Source organism: Aethalodelphis obliquidens, unplaced genomic scaffold (genome assembly GCF_003676395.1).
Source record: "Aethalodelphis obliquidens isolate GAN/ISIS:26980383/991018 unplaced genomic scaffold, ASM367639v1 scaffold22, whole genome shotgun sequence".
NCBI lineage: Eukaryota > Metazoa > Chordata > Mammalia > Artiodactyla > Delphinidae > Aethalodelphis > Aethalodelphis obliquidens.
Window position 1 is genome coordinate 1357886 of NW_020837966.1, and position 16814 is coordinate 1374699.

The window sequence follows — 16814 nt, forward strand, 5'->3', positions numbered from 1 at the left end:
TGGCGGTCACAAGGAAGGTGGAGGAGGGGTCCCAGGGCCCTTACCCAAAAAGGGACAGGAATGGGACGCCTCCACTCCCTAGCACTGCCTCACCAGATTCACAAATCTGAGCAGGGACAGCCAGGGAGGATGGTTCTCCTGCATGCCCGTGGCCACTTTTCCAAGCACTGGATCCAGAGTGGACTCTGGGAGAAGGGGCTCAGCCTGGGAACGGATCATGGCTACCTAGTTTCACAACAGGTGGTGAAACCACAGAGGGTGAACTGGCACTTCAGAAACGGACCAAAGCGCACCCCCGGAGCCAGGTCCCTTCCAGCAGCTGTTCCTCCTTCCAGAGCCACTGCTGCCGCCACCTTTATTGAAGGTCTCTTGCACATACTGGTGTGCAAATGTAGCAGGAAAACTGGAGCCATAACTTCTACAAAGCTCTGAGGGGCCACAGAACCCTCACGAGCCCTCCTGACATCATCATCCACTCTCACACTTGTCAGGTGCCCATCACATGCAGCAACGAGAGACTCTGGCTCTGAGGGGCTTCCAGGCACTGATGGGATGCAGTACCAGTCCTATCTGGGCGGGCTTTTGGCAAAGCTGCCACGACTGATAGTGAAAAACATTTTGGAGGAAGGGAAAAGAATGAGGGTGACCAGCCAGCCGTTCTCTCCACATTTCTCAGCTCTTGGGCTAGTTCCTTATGAAATGCTGCCACGTGTGCAGGCCTCACTCACTCCAGGCCTTCCCACCACACTCCCCAACGCTGTCCAGCTCTGCAGGCAACCCTTCTTCCCAGCAGACCCCACTCCCCCAGCCAGGGCACTTCCATGGCCACTTCCTGCTCTAAGCAGAGCCCCACAGGGTGCATGGGGCCCCTCTTAGGTGAGTGGTATTGGTTTCTATGGTTGAAAGGCCCTCCTGGGCCTCCCTGGAACATGGAAGACAGGTTGCACAGAGGTGAACAGGGTGGCTGGGCCAGAAACAAACTGACGATGGAAGCAGAGAGCTGACATCCAGCCACGTGCCCCCTCTAGCACTCTGCCTTGTGGCAAGGGGGAACTAAAACTGCTCTGGGATGGCAGTCTCAGGAAGCCAGGAGACTGGGACCTCAGTGTCCGAATGGGGCAAAAGGGGCAGTGGGGCAAGAGGGCTGAAACGGTTGGGGGTAGGAGTGCCACACAAGCATACACCTGCTACAGCGTGGGGAGAAGGTCAGGCTGAAAGAAGGGACGCATGTAGGGCAGAGGCAGTACCTGGGAGAAGGCCGGGGGAGGGCAGTGGGAATGGTGAGCATGGAAGGGCACTGGAGCGGGTCGGGGAGGCCGCAGGAAGGGCTGACGAGGGTGCAGGGAATGTCCAAGCCCCCTCTGGCTGCTGTGTCAGGCTGGGCGCGGTAGTCGCATCACAGCTCTGCCCAAGGAGTCTCCTCGCCTGACCCAGGACCCCAGGGCCCCCAATATACAGTGAGTGCTGAGGACCCCAGGCACGTCCCACTTGGTGACTGCCTCTTCTCAGTCCCCATCCTTTTGCCTCAGCTTCCTGGTGACTCCTCACCTCCTTGCCCTCCACGCTGCTTCTGCTATATTCCTTTTCTGTTCAAGAGCTCAGGAAGAAAGGCCAGACTCCTGGATGTGGCATTCACATGGCACTCAAGGCCTGCGTTGCCCGTCACTACTGCTCTCCCTGCCCAAAGCCCACCTACTCGAAGCCCCACTCTGGCCCTGCTCCCCCAAGAAGTCCCCCTCATCCCCCCCTTCCCACCCCCCAGTGCTCGGGTCCCTGCCCTCCTCCTCTCTCACCACGTCATGGTTGTGACACAGGTGTGGGCCTTAGAAAATGCTGTCAGAGTGACTCCTGGTCCCCACCTTTGTCCCAGGTGGTAAGAGCACAGGCTCTGGAGCTGTACTGCCTGGGCTCAAATCTGAACTTGATCACTAACTTGCTGAGTGGTCTTGGGCAAGTTACCTGACCAGGGGTTCAGATTCCTCATCTGTGCAATGCACCTCTTGTAGAGCCATCGTAATAGGGTTGGCGAAAAAAAAAAGTGCGTTCGGGTTTTTCCATAACATCTTATGGAAAAACCCAAACGAACTGTTTGGCCAACCCAACACTTTATTAATAGCTACTATTTACATGGCACATGCTCTGGGCAGGGATGCACCGTGGGCAACATGGCTCCCCCAGCTCACAGGGGCCATGGCTAAGCTCTGGGCTGTTTGAGGGGGCGGCCCTAGGCACAGGTGGGGCTTGATGAGGCTCCAAAGAAGGTGGCCTGTGGTCAGGCCTCGGAGGGCCTGAGCCATCAGGGCACGTGGTGGTCTGGCTGCTTCTTCAAGTTCTCCTGTGACGGAAAGTTCCTTTTAATCATTTCCAGGCTTATGGTTGATTCTGGCTCCTCCAGGCGGTCTCCCCAGAGGGGCTGGGGCACCCCAGCCCCCTTCCCCCAACACAGGAGTCAGATTCCTGGGGGGTAGGGGGTCCCAGGTGCCCTGGGTCTCAGGGCGAGGGCACAGTCACCCAGCCATGCCACTGGGGGCACTTGTGCCAGGCTGTGGGAAACATCCAGGGGCTGGCCATTGGCTCAACGCCCCTGTCTCGACAGTGCCGCACAGAATGTCTAACTTTCCTATGGTTTCACTGCAAAGATGGAACAGTGTGGAATTAATCTCCCTTGTAGAAGGGTTTTGACTTCACTCAGATTCTAAAGATCTAAAACAGATGCAACAAAAGGGGAATCTCTTTGCTGTGGGGTCTTGTGAGCTATCAAAACAAAGTGGGGCTGCTGGGCTCAGCGCCTGCCTGGCTCTGCCTTGTCTCCTGGCAGCTCTGGCTCTGGCTCTCGGTGTTCGTGCACGTGTGTGTACACACACGCAGGGCCCTGGCTTGCTGATGGTGCCCTGGCCAGCCCGTTGCCACATGTCAGGGGTGAATGGGGGCCGGAGGGGCCAGCCCATCTCCCTGGGGTTGCTGGTCTGGACCCAGCTCTTCCTACCACCAAAGGCTCTGCCTCTCAGCCCCAGCCTCGGCCCAGCGCCTGAAGGTCTGTGGTACAGGGGCCTTCGAGTCAGAGTTGTGAACGCTGGCCCTCGAGCGGCCTGCTGACAGCCATCAGAGTGCCAGCCCCACGAGGACAGGGGTTTCTGTCTATTCTCGCTCACCACTGTCTTCCTGCTCCCAGGCCCAGCTGCTGGCACATCACATGTGCACAATGAGTGCTGGATGGACACAAGCCAGACCCTGAGTGCCATGGGAATGCAGAGGAGGCCGGTCCTGCACCAGCCAGTCCAGGTTCCCCGGGCCTGGGGCAGCCCTACTCTGGGGATGAGCCTGGCTGGCTGGTGAGGAACATTCCCCCCAGCTTGGGCCTTGGGCCTGGTGGGCTTGAGGGGCTGGCAGAGGAGGGAGTGGAGGGTGGGCAGGCTGGAGCCCGAAGGGCCACCGCCAGATGGCCTTGGGAGGGAGGAAGCCTCCTGGCCTCAGCAGGAAGTAGGGGTGCGCAAAGTGGGGTAGGAATCCAGGAAGCAGCCCAGTTCCTCCCCTCCCCACCTCATGCCGATTTGATGAGGACTAAAAGTTTCGGGGCCTAAACTTCAGAGGGGGAGGAGTGGAGATTCCCGCTCATGCTGACGTCTGACATGTTAACTTGTCCAGCATCACACACAGCTGATGCACAGAAAAACAAGTTTCTACAGAAATTCCTTGCAACCTCTCTGGGCTAAGTAACTGTCTTTTTAACCACCTCTCGTCACCCCCCAGTCTGCTGCCAACAACACAAATGAGCTTTTGTCCCTTGAGCCCAGAGGTCCATGTTTCTGCTTCACATTGTCTCAGGGATATAGGATTTCTTGGGCGTTTCTGCGTCCCCCAGCCCCCACCTCTAACGAGGATTAGCTCTCTTCGGGAAGCGCATGGGACACTATTTTCTATCGGTGGATTAACTATGACATTAAGGAATCTTGGCTAATTTACTTTCCTTATGGCTTTATAGCAACTCCTTTTAAATAAATGCAGGCTTTTCCATATTACTGCTTACCCCCAAAGGAGAAGCTATTAAAAGTGGGGCCACTCACCAACATCCATTAAAACCGGATGCTGCAGGGCCCCGTGGGGTGCTACCCACACCAGGAGGAAGACCTGAGCCACAGCCCCCGCCACACCGACCCTGGCCTGGGTTCAAGCTCATCTCTCTGCCAGCCATGGGCACGCCACCAGGGAAGGCAAGTGTCTGACAGGGACAGGCCCCAAGGTGCAGGATGCCAGTCACTGCTCAGCTGTACTCTGGCTCCAGGGTAAGTCCAAACAGGGCTGACAGCGGGGCATGAACCTTGGCCTTGACCACCTTCAGTATCCCCTTTCTTCAGATGCTCACTTTTTTAGCAATCCATATAAAATAGTTAATTTGCCAGCACCCGATAAAACACAACCATCACAAGTCAGAGACTGCTTGGTAGCTTGTTGGAGGCCCGGAAAAACTCAGTGCAGCCTGGCAAGTCAGACTGTGGCCCCTGTCCAACAGTCCCACCTCAGGGACGAAGGCTCACAGGCTCCCCCTGCCCTGCGGAGTGCCTGCTGAGCCACAGTGGGAGACCCAGCCTCTCATCTTGGCTGGTTTTCTGGAGCTACCACCTAGGCCCAGATCAGAATGGGGGGAACAGAATCGCTCCCCCAAATGCCACGCTCTGCTGAGTTCAAAGCTCCTTTCCGTTTTTTCTCCTCCCACAGAGCTGAGGCTACCGTGGGTACAGTGAGGGTCTGTACCAACAGTCCAGGCCCAGAAAGGGCCCTCTGCAGAGCGGGCGGAGGGAAACGGCAGGCCCGACTGCAGTCTTTCCCGACCCAGCTCTCACGGTGCTCCATGCAGAAGGGCGCCAAGTGGCCATGGGGCAGCTGGGGCTTGGTTAATCTCAGAGCCATGTAGGCCCGTTTGAGGCTGCCTGTCACAACCAGAAGACTCGTAGGCCCCTTCTTGTGGCCTGTGCTTGACCCTTCTTTGGAGGGCCCTTGGGTCCCCAGAGCAGTGAGAGCAAATCGCCTGGGTCCCCTTCCTCCCTCCTCTCAGAATCATCCAGAGTCAGTCTGAATGAGATGTCCCTGCATGGGCCTAGCTCCCCTAGATCTCCCGCTCCAGCCTCTGCTCCCCAGCCCCCAGCTCCAGGCCTGCTCTGGGCCTCACAGGGGAAATCTCATAAGACCGTGAATGTTCCCAGGCCCCAGAGGCAACCGCAGCCATCCCGAGCCCATCTGGTGGGCAGGGGCCTTCCATCTGCAGCTTCTTTGGGGAGGGGGTGCTTTCTGCCACAACCGCAGACAGGATAGAATACGGAGCTGCCATCCAGCCCCTCACGCAATAATAAACACAAGCTCGCCCCGTCTTTGACCGCTGCCAGCACACTGGCCCTGACTTGGTACTCCCCATGCCTCTGCATTTGCAAAGCCAGAGAAGCCTCTGGATAAACTGTCAAAATGAGCAACAGGGCTGGGGAAGGGCCAGGGCCCAGCCCCTCTGCAACTGGCTAGAGTCAGACCCCAAGTGTCTAACAGAGTGTCTTCAGTCCCTTGTCCCCAGGAAGCAGGCTCTTAACAGAGGAAAAACAAGTCTCCAAACCCCAAGTGGCAGGAGGTCCGGCTGTCCTGAAGTCGACTCTGGCCCAAGGGCAGCCCTTAAATATCCAGGAAGAGGAGGCTGGCTAAACCCACTTGGGATTATACATTATACACGGTCAAGGCTAAGTGGCGAGATAGGCTGCTGTGGAGGGAGGGCCCGCTCTTGCGGAAACCAGCAACAATCACCCCTGCGGTCCTGCCTGGGTGTGTGAGCGCCGTTGGGAGGGCTGCACACACCTCACAAAAGGGGATTACTTGCGGAGGGCGGGGAGGTGCTTTCACTGCACACCATCCCAACAAGTTCCATCTGGGCACACCTGGGAGTATCCGCCCCCAGGGAAAATGGCAGAACTGCTCTAAAGCCTGGAGTTTCTTTCCACAAACAACAGCTGGTCCGTCCGGGAAAGAGGGACCCCGAGAGCCCCTGAGAATGGTCAGGCAGCTCGGCCCACACCGGGCCTGCCCAGTATTCCCACCTTCCCTGTGTGGGATGCCTCACCCGAGCAGCCCATCAGATAGGAAACCGCCAGGAACTTGGGGGGCTGGGGCAGGGTGTCTTGAAGCAATGGGTCACTCTATCCAACTCCCCAAAGCAAACAGGCCAAAATCCTTATCCTTGTTGAGTTTGGTCAGCAGCGCTGCAACAACCTGGACCTTTAAACCACAGGGCTGGGTGGCCTGCCCGCGGCTGCTTCCCACGGCGCACATGTTCCGGTCCCCGAGCCCATCGGCCCCCAGTGAGTCACAGGAACCTGAATGTGTGACATCACAGCCTTGCTGTGGCCAGCCTCAAGCACAGCTGCCATGAGAAAACACAGTTGGAGCAGGAATTTCATGGCTTGGTATTTTTAAAAAGCAGCAAGACGTGAAATCGGAGTCAAAAATAACTTTGCTGTGGGCTTCTGAGGCGAAACCACCGGCCGCCTGCCGGGCCCAGGCCCCGCACTGCAGCCTCCCTAGCTCCCGGGTACCGCCCACATTGCCGTGCCACGCCCCACGCCCACACCCTCGCCCTCGAGGAAGACCCAGGGCCCCTGCAACTTCCAGACACCACCCAACCTCTGTCACTCAGGAGCTGGTGAAGGAAGTGAAGGGAGCCAAGGCGGGAGGTGAGCTCCCAGGGGACTCTGGCTGTGAAAACAGCCTCTCCCTGCTCACTGGTGACCGTCCCAGCACCTGCGAGAGGGACCCTAAATCACTTGGCAGAACCCCCAGAAGAACACCAGGGGAAAGGTCAGGGCCTCTGAATGCCCATCACCAAGCAGGCAGGACTGGCAGGGGTCCACTGGGGAGCCCCTCCTCTTGGAGTGGCCACATGGGGAGGGGCCCGGCCAGGGGTGGAGGGGAGGGGCGACTCATGGAAAGAAGGCCCTAAGAGCAGTCCCGGCCCCACCTGAGACGCCGACCTCTGCTGCCCACCCCAGAGGGCAGACAGATGGGCAGGGCCTCAAGTTTCCCCTCAGTGGAGGAGGAAACCATGGCTTTCTCAGGAAGAGGCAAGGCTGTGCCAGAGCATCTGCAGCTTCTAACTCCTGGTCTGAGCTTTGCTCTGACTCCTGCAGGCCTCTGGGATTGAGCCATCTATCTCAGAAAGAGAAGACTGGGGCGGGCCCAGCAGGACAGTGACCAGGGTGGCGGCAGGACAGGTGTGTGTTCTCCCCAGATGGGGAGGGGAGAAGGTGGGGCCCAGGACAGGCTCCCGAGAGGAAGGGGGGGCACACACACGGCTCCCAGCACCCATACTTGTGACCTCAGACCTAGTTGCTTTTGAGAATTCCCATGAGGGGTTTTCAAAACCAAAAAGTCACCCAAAGAAAAACCTAAATCCCATCGTTAGGAAATCTATTTCCCCCACAACCATTACGGTAACTCAATTCAGAGGATGGCTGTCACAAGATATATATATACATCTTTGAAGAGCTTCAATCCTGGCCCCAATGCCTGGGTCTGGGTTCAAGGACCGCATCTAATGGGCCCCACGACCCACCCCTGATTTTCAACAGTCCCCAGGCATCCAGTCCCTCTCGTTACCTCCTGGGCCCTCCTCCTGTGCCTTCCTGGATGTTGAGAAAGACCTCTTTGTCTCCCTCTCATCCTAATGCCTAGTCAGACCACTAGATCTCACTGGCAGCTCAAAAGCATTCATGGGACTCCAGCAGTTACAGACATGCGTGGAATGTCCACTCCTGTGTCACCTGACCACACTGGTGTTTTCCCACACTGACCCTTGGAGAACATCGACCTAGCACACCCAGGTAATCCAGAGCTTCACCATAGTGCTCAGAGGACACGAGCAGGCTTGGCTGTCCCCACTTTACATGCGAGGAAGCTGAGGCTCTGGGGAGCAACATTACCTGCCCAAGGTCACCCAGGTGATGAGCAGTGGAGTTGGCCCTCAAGACCAGGAGGGCAAGTACGCCCAGGTTAATGGGCAGTGGCTCACTGGGCTGAGCAGAGCAGCCCTGACACCCAAGGGAGGTACCTCTGTTCCCCACAGCTGATAGGGACGTGTAAGGCCAAACACACCCTGGCTGCTCAGGACACAGGGTCCAGCTGGGATCAGTGTACTGAGGGGCTCAGTGAGGCCCCAAACAGCAATCTCACAGGGGCAAGGGGGGGTTTCCCCCACACAAGAAGGGCCAGGGCAAGGGGGTGTGCTCTCTGGCTGGTGACCTCAGGGGCCGGGCCTGCTGGACTCTGTGATCACAGAGGGCTGAGCAAGAGCTTCTGGCCTTAACTTTCAGAAAGGTCAAGTTTGGTTTGCAGATAAACTTCTCAATGAAGCCATACCTAACTACACAGTTAGCAAGGGAATGGTTACACAATGGTTAGCAAGGGAAGCTGGGGAAGCTCTGACCTACAGCAGGTCGAGCTCAGGATCACCTGGCATCCTGGAGAAGCCCCAGGCTGAGTGGACCCCAGAGCTGGCCCAGGCACAAGCCGTATCTAGGCACAACACCCTATCTGCACCGGGCATGAGGTGACCTGTGAGCACCAGGCAGGAGGATAACACAGGGCTGCAGAGGAAAGCCCTTGGAAAGTTGCAGGCCTCAGATAAACATCAGGAGGAAAATTATGATGAGGAAGTGATCCCCACACTCTGAGGACTTCCCATCTAAAACAACACTGTGGGGAGACCCGACAGCCCGGGGCAGCCCGAAGAGTGAACCTGTCCGGGCATGAGATGCACGAAGGGCTGTGTACCTTGCAAGGTCATCCCATCCTATCTCCCTGAATAAATACACTTTTGAAAAACAATGTATGCACTTTACTAAAAAGGTATTCCTAAAAAAATAAAACCACACAACCCCAATTCAGGAGTTAAAGGGCTGGATTCAGATGCCGCACATGTCCCTGGGGCAGTCCGCTTTCCACGGGGGCTAAAGGAAGCGCCTCACTCCCTCGGGAGCCCAGCGGCATCGCAGGGGCTGACTGCTGTGCTGTCCTGCCCGTTTCCTCACCCGCTTCCTCCCTCCTGCCGTGAACCTGAGCCAGGGCGGCTGCAGAACTCACCTCCTGGGGGAAGGGCCCTGACAGCTCCACCCCCGGCCCAGGTCCCAACCTCTCTGTGTCCCTGTCCCTACTCCATGACAGACCCTCAGCGTGGGTCTGGCCCGACTCTGCCCTGCTCAGTGGCCGCACCAGGAGTGCAAACGCCTACGCTGCTTCTTCTGTTAGCCCAGGCCAAAGGACTCGTGGCCCTCTCCACCTGGCCCACGGGACTCCCGTCTGGCGCACTCTGCCCAGTTGTCTCCCACGGTCCTGGTTGCCTGCTCCTCCTAGGAGGCCTGGCTCTGACATCAGCAGATTCAGTCCTGGGCCCTCCTAAGGGTGGGATTGGGTCTCGCTCAGGGCCCCACACACAGAAAAGGCTCAGTGAACGCGTGTGCACGGAGGGAACCCTCCACACCTGCTGTGAGGGCGGGGGAATGGCTCTCCTGGGCAGGGAGGCAGGGGGAACTGGGGAGCTGTTTCTGGTGCCGTCGTGAGGATCCCCCTGCACCCATGCCAGCCAGGCCCTGAAGAGTGACAAGGTCAGCAGCAGGAGCAGCACTGAACACGTCAGCAGCACATGGCATTGCTGGGCACCGTTCAAAGAGCTTCACACAGGCTGACACATCCCATCCGCACAAGAGGCCCGTAAAATGGATGCAATTATCAGCTCTGTGTCCCGGATCTGGAAACTGAGGCACGAAGAGGTTAAGTGACTTGCCCAAGGTCACTGAGCTACAAGTGGAAAAGCCAGGACTTGCACCCAAACAAGCTCTGAGCCACATTTTCCCCCAGGCCTGCTCAGCCGCCTGACCTCTGGGCCTCTGGTTTGCACAGAGCGGCTACGGACGAGGACTGAGGCCGGGTCCTTAGCCTTCAGACGGGTGCCAAATGGGCCACACACCTTCAGAGAGGGTTCGATCATTGGGCCGCATCCAGCCTGCTGAGCGGGAAGGCAGGCTCTGAGGACAGTGAACCTCCAGAGCGGAGCGCCTTCTGTCACTTGGGACTGGAGGCTCTGTGACTCGCTCAGTAAACATCCTGGCCACTGCCCACTGCAGCCCTGGGCTTCTTCCCTGAAGGATGTTCTTCAGGACGGAGGCCCACAGGACCTAGAAGGCAGTGTCCCTCTCGGAGGCCGCTTAGAAATAGACTTCCTTGTGGGGGAGGGAAGGGGCAGTGATGGGGCGGGACGGAGGAGAACAGCATGATTCAGACAGAGAACTCTGAAGTAGGTGTCAGTGTCGGGGTGGTCGCGACACCCCTGCTCCTCCAGAGCACAGGCGCACGCCAGGAGGGTGAGGAGCGCCGCTGAGGGGAAAGCATCTGAGGCCAACACCCACAGGCCAAGTAGGCGCAGAGCCCCAGCTGAACTACCCGCATGGGGTGGACAGCAGTGGTCACCCGGCTCTAGGCCTCGGGGGAGCCTCCAGAGAGGGGGCTGCCCGCAGCCAGGCTGGTCCCAACGGGAGGGGCAGCTTTGGCTGGAGCTAAACACCTCAGCTAGGGCCCCAGCTCCAGGAGGGGACGTGGGCCTGGAAAACAACTGGCGACCAAGCCCGAGGTAGTACGCAAATTCGTGCAGACACCTCCCCACGCCATTTTGAAAACAGGTTGCACTCTAAGGTCTCAACTGGGGGCTTCATCTGTGGAACCCAAGTTGCCTCAAAATATGTTGACTCCATCAGGAACACGCCACACTTTGTGGCCTTCAGGAATGCAAAGCGGGCGACTGGTTGATGGGCTTGGCCACTGGTGGGGGGGCAGTGCTGTCTGGATTTGCAAAGGGGCTGAGCGGTGTGACCCCGGCCACAGGCCAAGGTTTCACTTATTCCCTGTGATGCCAGTTTCTTACAAAGTTACTACCAGACTCCTGACTGCTAACACATAACAAAAACCTTCCATGTACGCCCTTAACACACAGTGACAGGAAATGTTTCTAGTGTTATACTCCTCTGGATCCAATGAGGCTATTTTTAACTACCTTCTCAGACTTAATTTCCAATTTTATCCTATAAAGTTCTAATTCATTCCACCTCCCCTGAACTCTCACTTGACGAGGCTGTGAAGAACATGAGGCAGGCTTGGCAGTTTCTGACGGCTCTGAGGTGGGAGAAGTTTTCTACGTCTTTGCTCATCTCCCTCTCTCAGCACACGCCTCCTCCTCCAGGCCTAAGAGGCTCTCGGCAATGTCTGTATGATGTGCTCATAGTCCCACCATCCCCTAGTCACCGATGCCTGACCTTTCCCCTCAAATGTCCTTCCTTCAGTGGGTCCAGTGTGTGTAGTACCAGCTGGGATGCTGTGACACGCCGTGGACCATGGGACACAAAGTTGAGGAGGTTTTCGCACCTAGCCTCAGATCCAGAGGTAGGGAAGGGACGCCACGCCACTTCAGCTCCATCTCCGTCAGAGACCCAAGGGTCCTCGGCCTCCCTCTTGCATTCCCCCTCTAGCCGTGAGCCAGCGCAGACAGGGGGGTCTGCACCCAGAGCCCAGGAGGGAAGGGGCCTGAGGACCTTTAAGTCCTGCCTCGGCCCAGCTGCCACCACCACCTACATGCCCCATGTCAGCTGTGCTGGGCTCTGCTGGTTGCCTGGATGTGCCCATGGCCCCTCCAGACCTGCAGGCAGGCTGTTCCCTCTGCAGGACCGCTCTTCCACCCCAGCAGAAGACGCCCCATTGGGCATGCCCGCAGTGCTGGCTGCCACCTCTCGTCAGGGCGCTTTGCTCTCACTGGAATTGCTGCAATGCAAGTCTGTGTTATGAGCTGCCAGATGCACTTATGCTCCTGGTGGTGATGGGGCCACGTTGATCTCCCTGATGAGGGTGGTCAGTGCCACAGCTAACATCTACTGAGCAGCTATCTAGGGCCAGGCACAGGTCAAACACTTCCTGCAGATTCATCTCCTTTAATGCTGACCACAAACGTGGCAGGCTCCTCACAGATAAACACACCAGGGCTTGGAGAGCCGAAGGGATGTCTCCAAGGTCGCTCAGAGGATAAGAAGCAGTACAAGCTCGAACCCAGAGCCTGGGCTCTCGGATGCCTTGACTCACTGCACGCAGTTCCCTGGCACGTCCCTGGAGTGCCCACCCAGCGAAGAGTCAAATGAACAGATAGCGTTTCTTTCAAAGCTCTGTTGTGGCCCAGGCCAGCACTGGGTGGGCACTCCCTGGCAGGATTCAGTGTTGGTGATTTTGGGGTCCAGTGGCTTGGCCAGGGATCGGATGGCTCTGAAAGCCAGGAGCCCAGGGCAGGCACTTCTATTTCATTAATTTGGGCTGGAAAATAGGTACATTATAATTATATTTTTTAAAAACCCAGCAACTGGAGGTCGTGGTGCTGAGAGCTCGGTGTGGGAACAGGCATCAGGAAGAGCGGGGGACCCGGGTAGGCCGGGCTCGGGAGCCAGTTGCAGCTCCCAGCCCTGCCGGGAGACGCAGGTACCGCGGGGGAGGGCTGGGGGCGCAGTGCAGGCAGCTGTGTCAATCGTTTCCCCTCCAGGAACTCGCCGGTGTCTAGGGACGGTGGGTTGTTCAGCTGCACTGGGCCTGCTGGGGTCGCCGCCTGGGAGCCAGGAGGCAAGGAGCTCGCGGCTCTGAGCGGGCCTCGACCTGGCCTGGCGCAGTTAATGACAGCAGGAATGGGGAGGCCCAGGGAGCTGGGCACCTGATCCACGGCCACAGCCGTGAGCGATGTCGCCTCGGCTCTTTAATGTGCCGCCCGCATCCCCTCGGTCCTTACCTAGTTCTTTCTCCCTCTGTGCATCCTGAACCCCTTAAAAGTGACCCCTGAGAATACTGGATGGTATTGAGGAATTATCGTTACCTTGTTGGGTGTGATGATGGTGATGTGGTTAAGGAGAGAAAAAAAAAAAAGACGAAATACTAAAAGTTTTGACAGATTAAAACAAACCAACCAGCACTCGCTGGCCAACTTCAAATGGTCCAAATGCCAGGCCAAGTGCAGACGATGGGGTGAATTCACGTCACGGCCTACCTGGGTGAGGACGTCCAGCTGGCCTACAATGTGCTCCAGCGTGCTGGTCAGTGTCTGGGGAATGCTGACGGGCTCTTGGGGCTGGCTCTGCATCGACTCCTGACTCCTGCCCCTGTCTGGTGGGACGGGGGAATCCACTTCTGGCTAAAGACAATGAAAGGAAAGAGAACCCCTTAGTCTTGAGTCAGTGCTTGAGGAAACACCGAGAGGAAGAGCTCCTTGAAGGATCAAGTGGAAAACCACCAGCAAACTCGAGAAGACGAGTTCCAAATGTTGGTGAGCAATGGCGGTGTGGCGGGACTCCCACATCCGGGCTTGCGCGCTCCCGTCCAACCCCCCTTTCTGAGCAGAGGCCATGAGTGAGGAGCGGAATCAAAGCACCTGGCAGTCCGGGCTGCAGGGGCCTGGGAGGGATGTGCAGGTGGGCTCTTGGAGGCCCTCAGAGAAGCCGGGGGCTGCCAGCTCTTCACATGGCATGCCCTCCACTAGGCCTGTCAGAGTGCGGGACCCCTGAAGCCCAGCCTGGCTCTGAAGTCACCCTTCCTCCTGGTTAGCTCAAGGCAATTCCCCACCCCGGGAATGGGGATGGCCCAGAACCAGCGGGAGGTTCCAACCCTGCCCTGGCCAGATTCCCCGGGAAAACAGATTCTACGTGAACGTCCTGGCCTGATGGCTGGCGGGAGTCAGAATCCACAGGACAGGCACCCCGGGCTGCTTCAGACAAGACTCCAGGAACATGAGGGACTTGGTGTTTCTGCCCAAGATCCTCAGTTCCCAAATGCAGAAGCCATCCTCCTCCTCCTCCACCACCACTGAGGGCAAGTGATTTCCTAAGGGGGCTCATTCCAGTCCAATGCGTGTCCCCCAAAAGTCAGGCACTGCTCTGCACACAGACAAAGGCTTCTCCTGACCCCAGAAGCATCGTGCACGTGTTCAGCAGGGCAGAATGCTGGGAGCCTCCCAAGGACACGGTGGGCAGATGCTCAGGAACCTACAGTTCCTCTGTGGGCTCGCCCCCTGTGGGAATGACATGCTCAGTGAGGCCGACACTCTCGGCCAGCCCCCAAACCCCAGTAACCCATAAATGCAGCCACACTTGGGGCTCAGTGTTTTCAACCACAGCCTCACTGATGGACATTCCAAATGTTACCACATCATTCCCTGGCTTTGCCAGTCATCCAGGGCTCTCTACTGGCACTGGGAGAAAATTCAACCCCCTGGACGGGGCATCCTGCTCCTGCCTGCCTCCTTCCGCAGCTCCGCTCCCACCTCAGTGCTCCCGTGCCCAGATCCCAGGGCCCCTCATCTACCCTTTCTTCCCCCTGCTCCGAGTATCCTGTCCTCCACTCACCTTGCAACCCCCCATGCCCAATCAGAAGCTCCTCTGTGCTCCGCACCTGGGCCTGCCCCATCCCTGCCCTGTTCCTCCAGCCACTGCGTCTCCAGGGCCAGGACACATGAGTGGGATGAATCAATGCCACACCACCCACAGGGCCTGCCACCTGCCCATGTGCCTGTGTCCCCTATTCCTGTCTTCTGCCTGCACTCATCGCTCCTCTCTCCTCTAAACCCAGGGCAACACTAGGCTCAAAGCTTGTCAACTCCCCATACACCACAGAGCCAGGGTACTCCACCCAGCACTCCTCCACCCCTCAATGCCACAGCCACTGAAGAATACTGGCTATGACTGGGGCTCACCTAGGATGCCTCACGCCTGCCACTGGCAGCCGGCTTGCATCTCCTCTGAGTTGGCCCATCTTTTGGATAAATCCAGTGGCCTAGTCCCAGGAAGATGCTCTGCCCTGGACATGTTCACCTGGGCAGGCCTCAGAGTCCTTGAGAAGAATCAGCCCGGAAGAGGATTCCCAACCATCATAGAAGGGCAGTTTAGCACGTGGACCCTACCTGCACATTTTCCTTTATTAGGAAAGTGTTCTAATCTCATAGATAACAAACTCTCAAGTGCATGTCGATTTGAACTTGGAAAAATGCAGGCCCTGGTGGTTAAAGAGAAATTGAATGTGAGACACAAGCCTGAGGAGGATTCTTGAAAGCAGGAGCAGGGCCATGTCCACATGCCCACTGTCGGCCTGTCTGCTTGCGGCACTGTGGCCATTTTGTAAGACCTCGGCCCACCGGGGCTAGGCTCTTCCAGTCTTCCAGGAATCGATACACTTCAGCTCTCAAAGCCCACCCCAAAAGGAAATGTTCCAGAAGCCCTGACTGGCCTTCACCTCACCGCAGCGGCCCCCAGACCCAGGCAGTGCTGTCGGGAGACAAAGCAGAGTGCAGCGGGGAAGAGCAGTGACTCAGACAGGCCGTGGTCGATATCTGAGCTCTACCACTGACCAGCTAGGCGGCCCTGGGCAAGAGGTTTAATCCCTCTGGGCCTCCACTTCCTCATCTTCTATAAAATGGGGGTGATGACTGGGCCTGCCCTTCCAAGGGCTGGGCTGTGAGAGGCACTTATCTGCAAATCACCCACAGGCCTTTCTTGACAAGCCAGTGCCTACTGCTTCCAAAGGACCCCCTTTCAGACATGCACGCTCTTCCTCTGGACACTGAGTCCCCCTGGCTCCCTCAGGAAAGGGCACCAGAGGGAGGGTGGGAACCTGGCAGCCCTCTGTCCTGACAGCCAGACGGGCACTGCCTGCTGCCTGGGAAGGACGGGATGGAAATTCTGAGTGATTCTGCAGAGTGGCCCAGAAATGGACAGTGCCGAGCCGAGTCTCTGGAAGCAGGGGTGGGGGGGGTGAGCGCCGCTGATTTTACCAACAGGAACCCTCCTTCTGAGCCCAAGCCCAGCCAGCTCCAAGAGTACTGAGGACCGCAGCCACATGCCCAAGCCAGGGAGGTGGCCTCTGGAAGAAAGGGCTGCAGGAACCTGAGGCTCAGACAGCAAGTGACTGTCAGAAGGTACCCAGCCTCCAGCCTTGCTCACAAGTCCAGGGTTCTGCCTGCCCTGGGCTATTCCTCCAGCCACAGCATTCGCTCCTGCTCTTACCTTCACCAGGACACAGCCCTTCTCTGCAACCTTGTCCGCTTTTACCAGAAGACATTACAGCACTTGACACACCGCACGTAAAGATGGCTATCGCTGTGATTTACTTGCCACCCATGTGCCAGCATTTTATACGTCACTTCATTTACTCCCTACAATGACCCCTCACAGCAGGCATTACTAACCTTAATTTTCAGATGGGGAAGCAGGCTCAGGGAGGTTAAATCACTTGGTCTAATACAGGAAATGACGGCTGGGATCTGAACCCAAAGTACAGGCATTTCCTGACAGGAAGCAGCCTCTGACAGGTGACATGGCCTGCGGATTTGCTTCCACACCCCCAGCTCCTCTCTTCCATCCTTGTGGAGGCTCCTGGCTCCTGGCTCTAACACTTTTTGCGTCATTCCCCCACCCCACCTGCCCTGGAATGCCTGCCTGGCACAGAGCTGAACACAGAGCAGGCCCTCCACACACACTCGATGCCTCAAAGAGCCAAGCCCATCATGGTGACACTCCTGTGAAATGACACCTCCCCAAGGCAAAGGGCCAGCAGTCTCGCCCCACACACCATCGCAGGCACTCACCTGCACTCCAGCACTCTGCAGATGTGGCATTTCCCCGAGAGCTCAGCAGATAAGCGATAAAGCAAGAGATAAGAAGATGATGCGCAAGAGCAGGAAGAGACGCACTGCGAGGGCTGTGACGGGATAACAGGAGCAG

At 57.6% G+C, this 16814-nt stretch overlaps 1 protein-coding gene across 2 annotated transcripts in view; it reads right to left on the bottom strand.

Moving 5' to 3' along the window:
• The window catches only part of POC1A (POC1 centriolar protein A), a 94220-nt gene that overhangs the window by 25829 nt on the left and 51577 nt on the right, over positions 1-16814 (bottom strand). For both annotated transcript variants that reach the window (XM_027120990.1, XM_027120989.1), the window contains exon 10: positions 13094-13237. In XM_027120990.1, coding sequence (XP_026976791.1) covers positions 13094-13237 — 144 coding nt within the window. The remainder of the gene's footprint in view (positions 1-13093; positions 13238-16814) is intronic.